The sequence below is a fragment of the Catharus ustulatus genome, chromosome 22, assembly GCF_009819885.2.
Source record: "Catharus ustulatus isolate bCatUst1 chromosome 22, bCatUst1.pri.v2, whole genome shotgun sequence".
Classification (NCBI taxonomy): Eukaryota; Metazoa; Chordata; class Aves; order Passeriformes; family Turdidae; genus Catharus; species Catharus ustulatus.
Window position 1 is genome coordinate 4904797 of NC_046242.1, and position 10169 is coordinate 4914965.

A 10169-nucleotide genomic window follows, 5' to 3' on the forward strand; every position below is an offset into this window, starting at 1 on the left:
CTGGACAATCCACACCCACGATGGGCACAGGAACGAGGGATTTTCTCACAGCACCAGTGAGCAGCTTCTGGGCTCTGCCCTCCTGGCCAGGAGCCGGAATGTGAAGCAATTTGGCTGCCAAACGTCCGTGTTTAAACTCTTTGTAATTATTCCCCAGAAGCGCGTTCCCACGTGGAGGAGCAGCAGCCCTCGCGGAGCGTTCTCTGACTCAGCAGAAATCGCTGGAGAATGTTTGCTCACGGATGGAAACCTGCAGTGAACGGGCAAAGGGGCAGGCACAGAGCTGTGCAGCTTTGGAATGAGGCAGGTGGAGCCTGAGCCTGTGCAGGGACATTTGCACTGCGGGGCTGAGCAGCAGATTCGGCTGCGGGATGCTGGTGGATGCAGCTGAGCACCCAGGAAAGGACCAAACAAAATGCCTGACAGAGGCAAAGATGATAGAATGGATATTAAAAAGGTGATAGACAAAGGATAAAAAGGATATTAGATGTCAGAGAGAGGGTTGGGGTTGGCTGCAGGGATGTTAGGATGTCAGGGACACACAACATGCCCTTGAGGGGATGGGATGGGATTGGAGGCTGATTTTCAGGAAGATGCTCTGTAAACATCTTCTGGCCCTTTTTAGGTTAACCAGAGGTGGTTACTCAGAGGGTTTTAAACCTTTGCTTGTAGTACAAGTCAGGATTAAACATAGGAAGGAAGGGAGGAAAAGGAAGTGGTGCCCTCAACCACAAACAGAGCCCAGGTGGGCATCAGACATCTCTGAGCAGATCTGCCACCCGCGTTGGTGCTGACTCACACGAGCTGCTGAGCTGACCTTGGATTTTATCGGATACCTTCCCTTCTGCTGTGTCTCCCCAGTGCTGCTGGCCCTCAGAAAACTCGAGTTTAGAGGCAAGGATATAACTTTGTTGCCTTCAAGTCCCCACCATCAGCTGGAGTAGCACATTTTTTCATGCATGGCTGTGTGGATTCATCTCTTTCCCACCCTTTTCTCAGCTCGCCCAGCTCAGAGCCCTTCCCTGCTCTACCAGACCCACAGATTTTAACAAGCAGCACCCACGGAGTCAAATCATAGGAAAACTGCTCAGCTGCAGGAAGAGGAAGTGAGGTGAAACCTGCAGCAGAGCTGAAGTGATTAATGGGGCACTGCTCTCAGAACAGCTTGGTTTGTGATATTAATAACGAGAGAATTCAGGAGGGAGCCTAACCTGTTCCAAGCTGCAGAGCCAGCAGCAGCAGGAGATGCAGTGGGGAAGCTCCTGGGCTTGTATTTGTAAAACAAGAGGAATTGAGTGGGTTTAGAGGGTGTGATGCTGAACTGGGTGTAGGGGCTGGGACGTGCCTCCACCTTGGAGGATTCATTTTTAACCTGTCTGAAGTGCAAAAAAACCCCAACAAATGCATGGTGAGGTCATCACAAAGCACATGCATATTCATCCAAAATTACTTAAGCTTGAGACTGGTGAATTAAACAGGGAAAAAATTGTTTATCCCACAAGGGAAGAAGACGAGGAAAATTAAATATTTACTGGGAATGAATTTGCTTACAGGGGAAGAATAATTATATGTGGTGTTTCCCATTTTCTTCCTAACATTCATGTCTGGTGATGGTGAGAGATGGGATACAGGCCTGGCAGACACCTGGCACCACTTCACAGTGAACACTGGCAAAGGAAAGAAGAAACCTGAAACCTTACAAATAGCAGCACATCAACAGCTCAAAAAATCAAAACTTTTGAGGGTAATATTTGGGGCATGGCAGCTGCTGAAAGCAGTGGAGACCTGTTCATGCTGGGATTTGCCAGTCAATGGAATTTTACTTATCCCATGGCATACCTGTGCAGCTGGAGGGAGGAGAGAACACATCCTTTGTGCCACTGGTTCATGACTGATGGTCCAGCCCAAGCCCTGGAGCAACAGCTGACCCTGCAGCATCCTTAGGGACACTCTGCTGTCAACACAGGTTTCTCCAACAAGTCCCTTGTGCCAAGTCCTGAGGGGAAAAAATATTCTTCCAATCCTGGGAAAAAAGAAAAAGGCCAAGAGCAGAGCATCCAGATCAACTGCCCTGGGGTCATTTATCATGTGGGCCAAGCAGGCTCTGCCTGGGTGGTTTGGGAACATTGCCACATGCCAGGCAGCTGCTGTGCCCAGGCTGCAACTGGTATCTGGCACCAGAACATGCTGGTTCTAGGAAGCTCCCGGGAGATATTGTATTCCAGGAGTGATCTCAGGAAGGATGAGCAGCCTGGGCAGCAGAACACCTGCAGGGCTGGTCAAAACAGTGTGGGGTGGAAGGAAAACCCTTCCCTCAGGAGTGAGAGCTTGCAGACCTGGCCTGGGTAAATGGGCAGGCTGTGGTGCAAGCACATCTGGCTCATCCTCTGCCAGATGAGTCCTGAGGTCAGTGGTGAAGTGCTGCACACTTTGGTATTTCTTGCCCTAAATTCTGGAGCTGCTCACCACACTCACAGAGACTGAAATCCCTTTCTCCCCTGTCCACAGCAAGTTCTACCTGGAGAATATCCAGCTTCCACATCAGGAAGGTGTTCCTGGCTGGAAGGGGTGGATGCTCAAGTTTGAATTGATTTCAGCTCTCTCCACAGCTGCCTCTGCAATGCCTGGGCATGCTTTGCCATGCAGAACCTGCATTCTGCACAGTAGATCCTTTTATAAATGTGGAGTTCCAGACCTCCTGAATGGAGATGTGGATATATAAAGCATTCCTGCATCATCTGACTCCTCATGGCCTAAGCAGACAGAGTGGTGACACAGTTTAGAGAGGGATGGAGACATCAGCTAATTAAAGTTTGGAAGCCAAGCTGCTTGATTTGTTTTGAGCCCTGGGACTCCTCAGATTTCTTCAGGTGTGAACCAGGTCTGGCATTAGGTGAGCAGATGGGTTTTACGACTCCCTGGATGCAGAAAGGCAGATTAAGGGAGGGAACCTTTGCAAAACCAGGAGCATGGCTTGTGCCTGGCTGCCACAGCTGCTGGCTCTGGTGAATCCTCTGTGGCATTTGAGAGCAGAATGGGCTCCTCCTTAAGTAAGGAATGGTGGAAGTGCAAAAGCACACCCAAACCTCCACCCAGGAGTAGTTGGGGAGCACCCTGGGGGGGGACAGAGCTCAGCTGGCAGAATTCCTGTGGTGGATTATCACTAAACTGCGAGTTTTTTATTGTGGAAAATGGATTGTATCTCTCAGATATGCTGCAGAGAAACTCCAGCCTGGGTAAGGGAGACAAAAACGATTGTCTAGCTATTGAATAAAACTCTGTACCCTCGATTTACACCCCGGCTGCTGCTGGAAAGTCCCCACTGTGGCATTTTGGGATGGACCTGGGCTCGTCCTTGCTGGTGTCTGCAGGGAGTCCCCTGCCCTGCTGGGAGCAGGCACAGCAGCCACCCGGCACCAGGCTCCGCTGCCTCTCCGCACAAAACGAGGTCGTTTGGGGACAGTCGGAAAACTTCTGGAAATCTGGGTGAAAAAGGCAGTATCTCCAAATAAGGTGGGAATGAGAATCCCATCGGATGGAGCTCCCAGCTCTCCAGCGGGCGTGCAGGGACCTCTTGTGGCAGCTGCGCCCGAGAGCTCCAGCCCCTGCTCTTCCCTTCGGGTTCTTTTGGGACAAGCCTGGCCCCCGAGCCTGTGGCGTGTGGTTGATTGAATATTTGGCCTGATCTGGTGTCAAGGGACTTGTTTGTAACTGGGCTTGGAAGTCTCCGGTTCCAAAACCGCCCCCGGTTAATGCCATTGCTGCAGATGAAGGAAGACAAGGAGAAAAGGCTGGAATTAGGGTTTTAAGAAACTACAGCTCAATGGGAAGTCCTGGTTAAATTAAATGAAATCTGGGCTAAAATGACCCAAAAAGTAGTTTATATGTAACTGTTGGTAGTGCTCTAGCAGTGGGATCAAAGTCCTTGAACCAGAGGCTCAATTAATCACGGCTTAAATTCCACCCATGCAGAAGTGGAAGGTAAAAGCTCTCCAGCCTCCAGAAACATTTTAACTATTCCTGTCCCCGAGCCCGGCTGAATGTTCATCCTCAGGATAAACAGAAATGGAGGAGCCCCTGGGGAAAGGGGGCTGGGCTTGCAGACATTCCACGGTCTGGGATTTTCCCTGCAGGCAGGTGAAGGGCAGACTTATCACCAGGGAACGGGGAAGTCAAGATTTTTTGAGGCTAAAAGACCGCAGATGACTTCTCATTCGGAAACCGGCACTGTGCAATTTTATACTCAATTAATTGTTAAATGATTTTTCTCCTCAGTGCCCTGAGCAGCCCAGCACGTCTCCAAGGCATGTCTCTCTTTCCCCAGCACATCTTATGCTGAACAAAAATGTCTTTGCATTTGGTCTTCTCAGTAACAGATTAGCCTGTGTGATCCTTTCAGTCCTAATACACGAGATTATTTTAAATCCCCTGAGCACTCAGGGCTGCCTTTTACTTCAGGCAGCGTCTCCCTGCCACGTAACTGTTATGAAAGTACGTTGTCTTGCCTGGCTTTTAAGCAAATTTGTGCAGCATGAACAGATGCTTTTTTTACCAGTTGGGACTATCATAGGAACACAGACTCGTTTAGGTTGGAAAAGAACCTCACCCGTCTCCCAATTTGATTTAATCACTCAGCGTCCCTTCCATCGGTGTGTATTTGATGTTTTTGTGTCCATCACCCCACAGCCAGGACAGCAACTAAGAGCTCAAGGCTCCACACGCTTCTGTTTCAGCGAAGAGGAAATAGAAGATTTCATCCAAAATTAATACCTCAAAGGAGAGGTGGAGTTTGACATTAATCGGTGTGTACATGGTGACTCAGCCCGGCGGCAGAAGGGGAAGCGAGGGCTGCGCAGCTGCTTCTGCTGGAGACATCAAAAAGCAACAAGGGAGCGATCAAATTACGGGAAGCTGGAAAAGCAGCGTAGTTGTAGGGTAGAACTAAAATTGTGGCTACGGGATTGTGAATTTCCACAACCTCCAGACAGCAGAGCTGGGGTATCCCAGACATCGGGAGCTCCTCTCGGGAACAGATATGGGACAGAGGGATGAGGCAGAGCATGTTTAGGCAAGGCAATCAGATCTTTTTCCGTCCTTGATGTGGGATCAGCCCCTCTGGTGTGGTCTGGGGGGGTCCTAACCCGGGCTGAGCGGCAGCTTGGGGAGCTCCTGCCAAGGAAACAACGACGGTGACGGGCACCACCTGCCGGGGATGCTTTGGGGTGAAGGATCGGCCGCAGCATCCATGGGAGAGGGGTTCGGCCACCCGGTGCCACCAAGGTGGAGGAGAAACCTCCGGGGAACGAGGGAAGCCCCCCCAGTTCCCGCACAGTGACGGGACACGCGTTCCCGCTCCGTGCCGCGCTCTCAGCCGGCTCCAGCTGGCGCCGCTTGTGCCGGGCGATGCCGGGGAGGGTGGGTGCATCCCCGGGCGCTCAGTTCCCGTCCTCCCGCTGCCCGTGTCCCACGCCCCGACGGGAAGCGCCGCCGCTGTGTGTCCGCACGGGGGGATGTGGGAACTGCCAGCGGGGCTCGGCCCTTCCCCTCGGGGTGATGCTCGCTGTGCCCCCGCCCGGGCGGTGCTCGGCAGGGCGGTGCCGGCGGGGCGGTGCCGGTGCCCGGGGCGGTGCCGGTGCCCAGGGCGGGTCCCGGGGCTGAGCGAGGCGGAGCCCGTCGGGCAGCGGGGCCGGTCCCATGGGAGCCCGGCGGGCCGGTGGATGCCCATGGCTTTCAGCCCGGGGCTGCTGGTGGTGGCCGGTTCCTTCGCCGCTTTCCGCTTGCTGAACCGGGGGCTGGAGCGGCTCGTGCCGCCGCCGCCCTCGGCCCGGCACAAGCGCTGGAAGTGGCGCAACATCTGGACATCGCTGGCGCACAGCGTGCTCAGCGGCGGCGGGGCGCTGGCCGGGTGAGCGGCACCGCGGGGCCCCGCAGGGACACCGGGATGTCGGGGGGGACAGGGACACTGGGAGGGAATGGGGACATCGAGGGAACCCGATGGGAACCTGCGGCCAAGGGGGCACTAAGGGAAATGGGGGTGTTGGGGATGCTGGGAGTGTGAGGAGCTGGAGATTGGGGGTACTGAGAGAGGGAGAAAGGTCCGAGGGACAGGGAGGCACCAGGGGATGGGGAGGCTCCAGGGAAAACAGGACAAGAGGAGCAGGGCAACAGGAGGTCTCCGGGGAGGGTCGGCATCACCAGGTGGGTACTGAGGACACCGGGAGGAAAAAGGGGAACCGGAGGCACTGCCCGACACTCACAGCCCCTCTCTCCCTGCAGGTTCTACCTCCACCCCGAGCTGTCCAACGACCTGGTGAGCACACACCCGCCCGGGGCGCACAGCCTGGTCGCCGTATCTGTAGGTGAGGTGTGGCCATGGACTGTCCCCTGTTCTGACCCCCGAGGGGTCTTCACGGGCTCGTTGGTGCCTGACACCGGTCCCTCGAGCCATGTCGCGATGTCTCAGGCACCTCAAACAATCGCCCTATTCTTGGCAAAGGACAGTGGCTCCTTTCTGTCCCACGGCACCCGCAGCCAGGAGGTACTGGGCAGCACCGGGCTGCCCTCCACCGTCCTCGGGGGGAGCCGGGAGTCCCAAAAGTGCCCACAGGGGGTTGGTGGAGTTAATGGGTGCCACTTCCTACAGAATGATTGTAAGAGGGACCCAAACCACACCGATTTCCTTCTTTTCCTGTGTGTGACTCCCCACCCACACAGATGTGACCATCACTTCCCTGGGGGGGCTGCCCCAGCCCAGACGGGTGCAGAGCCCCCTGGGGCAGGGGGGATTCGTTGGCACAACCCTTTCTGACCCCCTTTTTGTTCATGGACTCCCCAATCCCAGGCTATTTCCTGGAAGACTTTGTGGATATGTTGTGCAATCAGAAACTTCATCAGTCCTGGGAGCTGCTCTTTCATCACTCTGTGGTAAGTGCACCAGCACAGGTACCACCAGGGAGGCTGGGGATGGGGGACACCAGTGGGGCTCCTGCTGTTGTTGTGGGGGTGTTTGCTGCCTGCTACAAAGTCTGGTTTTATTTCATGGGGAGAAAAGCCCAGGCAGCAGAGCCTGGAGGTCCTCTTGATCCTGCAGGACTCTACTCTTAGAGGGTCTGCAGAAAGGCACCCAAAATCAGAGTAGGGAAAAAAAATGTGTACACAGAGTATGGGGGCAGAGGGCAGGGCTGATCCACAACAGTGTCACTGACAGCAGTGACCTGGCTGTCCCCTCTGGCACAGGTGAACAGCTCACCTCCTGTGGCTCTTGCCCTCTGGAACACCTGCCTGGAAGGGCTGCACACCCCCTCCATCCACCTCCTGCTCCCTGGGCTGTTTTCCTCTCACCTGGGGCTGGTGTGGCCGGAGCAGCTGTGATGCAGGACCCCCACTCCAGTGCCTTCTGCCTGTCTTGCTGTGCCCTGTGTGGCTTTCTCTCTGATCACCTTGATGTCTGGGTGCCGGAGTGTTTTTCCCAACCAAAACAATTCTGTGACGCTGAGACTGTGGGTGCTGCAGGGCAGGGGTGTGGCACAGCCTGGAGCTGAGCAGCAGAGATGCTGCAGGGTTCAGGGGAGGCTTGGGGTGTGCAGGGCTGGGGAGGGGGACAGGGACAGTGCTGGCACTCACCTGGGATGAGACAGGGTAGTCAGACCTGCTCTGTCAGTGAGCCCTGGGGCTCTGCTGGCTGCTGCTGGTGAGCCAAAAGTTCATCTCCACAATAGAGCTAATTCAAGCCAAGACAGTGACTTAACGAGCGGGGAGCAGATAATCTCATTACAGAGCCCATACAGAGAACAGCATTAATGGCATAAACCAAAGAAAGGACTGAGTGTGCTGAAGCGTGGGCAGGCAGAGCCTGTCCCCCTGGCTGGCAGGGAGGGTGCGGGGCAGGAATCCTGTCCCAAACAGCCCCATCCTCTGCTACAGCCCCAGGGTGCTTCAGGGGGCTCTCTGATACACCAAAGCCACCTAATCCCTGCAGGGTGCCTGCTGGGGAGAATCCCTGAGCCAGCAGCAGCTGTAGCCCTGGGCTACAGTCTCCCTTCCTGTCCATTCACTGTGTGTGGAAAAACTTGCTGGGCCACAGCCGGCTGCATTCCCCAGGCCACAACAGCAGGGTTAGGTCAGGCTGCTTTGTCTCCTCAGCCAGCCTGGGGCTTAAGACTGGAACAAAAAGCCCACTCAGGTTTCATGCAGTGGTGAGGAGGTGCCACAGGCTGTAGTGCTGCAGGGATGATCAGTGCTTTGGCATTGCTCTGATGATTCTTTCCACCTCTGCTCCATGCTGTGCCCAAGCACGGAGGGTTCCAGCTTGCAGCAGCTGAGAGCAAACAGCCCCTGGGCTCAGCCTCTCTTCTCCCTCCTTCCCAGGTGATCATCTGCTTTGGCATTGCTGTGCTGCTCCACCAGTACGTGGGCTTTGCCCTTGTGGCTTTACTGGTGGAGATCAACTCCATCTTCCTGCACCTGCGGCAGATCCTGCTCATGGCCAACCTGGTGCACACCACCTGCTACCGCCTCAACAGCCTCATCAACCTGGGCACCTACGTGGTGTTCCGCATGGCCACGCTGGCCTGGATGACCCGCTGGCTCTTCCTCAACCGCCACAACGTGCCCCCGGCCGCCCACGCCGTGGGCACGGCGGGCATGGCAATCATGACACCCATGAACGTCATCCTCCTCTACCGCCTGCTGCGGAGTGACTTCTTCAAATGCAGACAGGAGAAGGAGGAATAGGCTCCTCCCCTGCCAGGGGGGCAGTTCCAGATCCATGGAGCAAGTGGAGGGGCTGCACTAACAGAGCATCCAGGCTTTTCTTGTGGCTCAAGGTCCTGGGCCCTGCACAGCAGAGGAGGTGCTCGTGGACCAGGCACCGTGGCTCTGCTCCCCAAACACTTTTGGATGATGTGGTTGGACAATTGGGAGATGCTCAGAGAAGCTCTCACAGCTCCCTGAGGCACCACTGAGATGAGAAGGGGGCAGAGCAGCGCTGTTTCCCCACTGCTCTTCCAGACATCCCAACACCACAGGGGGTTTCCAACCCCGTCAGCCACAGGACACCGAGTCCTCTGTGGCATCTCCTATGGGAACAGCACCAGCAAGACAGGCTCCAAGGCTTGCCTGTGAGGTGATGGTCAGTACAAACCAAACCCTGCACTGATGAGCCCTCCCTGAGGAGATTGTCCCAGGCTGAGACCTGGCTGGGGACTGCTGCCCGCTGTGGGGTGCAGGTCGGGGGCAGCCCCAACCTCTCCTGACAACTGGAGCATTTTTCATGTTGTTTTGTCCCCAGATAATTTAAGTGCCCATAAATGAGCGTGGGAGAGCACGAGTGGCTGGCAGGAGGATGCTGTGTGATGGTCACTTCCCACAGATGTGGGATTTTCAGGCACCTTTTAGGATTCAGACATCTGTTAGGAATGCCAAGTTGTGCTGCAGAGCCCGGTGTAACGCTCTCACCCAGCAGCAAAGGCTCTTACTAACATGAGCTTTTAATAAATGGCTGCAAATGAAGTGGCTTGAGGGGAAAGGACTGAAAGGGGACAAAAGGACTCAGCATCCCAGCCCACTCTGGGGGTGTCACTGCTTAACACAGTCCTTACCCTGTGTCTCCCTGCCATGGAGTGAAAATACACTGTACACTGGCACACTCTACCTCTCTTGTTGGTTTTTTTTTTTCCCTCACCCCTCTCCTTTCTATGGAGGAAGATGGTTTATGAATGCTCTTCTACTCCACATTTCCTTTTCCTCACCCATTCTCACACACTGGGCTGTTCCCCAGCAGCCCAGCACTGTGTATGTAACAGGATCATCCCACTTGCAGTTACGTGACGCGGTCTGGAGAAATCCACTGGGTCAGTCACGTTTTCTTTGTGTGGCAAATAAGCTTTAACACAAAATCTCTCACTTGGTTTGAAGAGCTTGGGGACAGGCTGGAGCAAGGCACTGCTCAGAGATGGTAACACGTGTTTTGAGGAAGGGGACACATTCCTGCTTGGCAGGGAAAGATGAGTGATCCATGGGCAGTGTGAGGCTGGAGACAATACGTGCTCAAAGCCGCTTAGGTTTCTATTTGTGGAGAGCAGGGAAGCTTCCAGGTGCTGGGCACAATGCTCCAGGTTTGGGTATGTCACCTCAAGCAGTGTCAAAGTGCCTGTGTGCCCCTCACAGCT

General features: G+C 55.0%; 1 protein-coding gene and 1 long non-coding RNA gene across 2 annotated transcripts; one reads left to right on the plus strand and one right to left on the minus strand.

The window, feature by feature from the left end:
* Positions 1-1261: 1261 nt before the first annotated feature.
* LOC117006172 lies at positions 1262-5111 on the minus strand. The gene is made up of 3 exons (XR_004419958.2): positions 4607-5111; positions 3285-3761; positions 1262-1996 (listed from the first exon to the last, which is right to left on the minus strand). It is a non-coding gene; the product is annotated as an uncharacterized LOC117006172 (long non-coding RNA).
* Positions 5112-5197: 86 nt separating this feature from the next.
* TLCD2 (TLC domain containing 2) lies at positions 5198-9651 on the plus strand. The gene is given in 10 exon segments (XM_033078185.2): positions 5198-5240; positions 5243-5298; positions 5300-5345; positions 5348-5377; positions 5380-5456; positions 5459-5496; positions 5591-5905; positions 6277-6359; positions 6842-6924; positions 8368-9651. Coding segments are annotated over 10 exon segments (1122 nt in total). The 5' UTR covers positions 5198-5212; the 3' UTR covers positions 8734-9651.
* Positions 9652-10169: the final 518 nt, after the last annotated feature.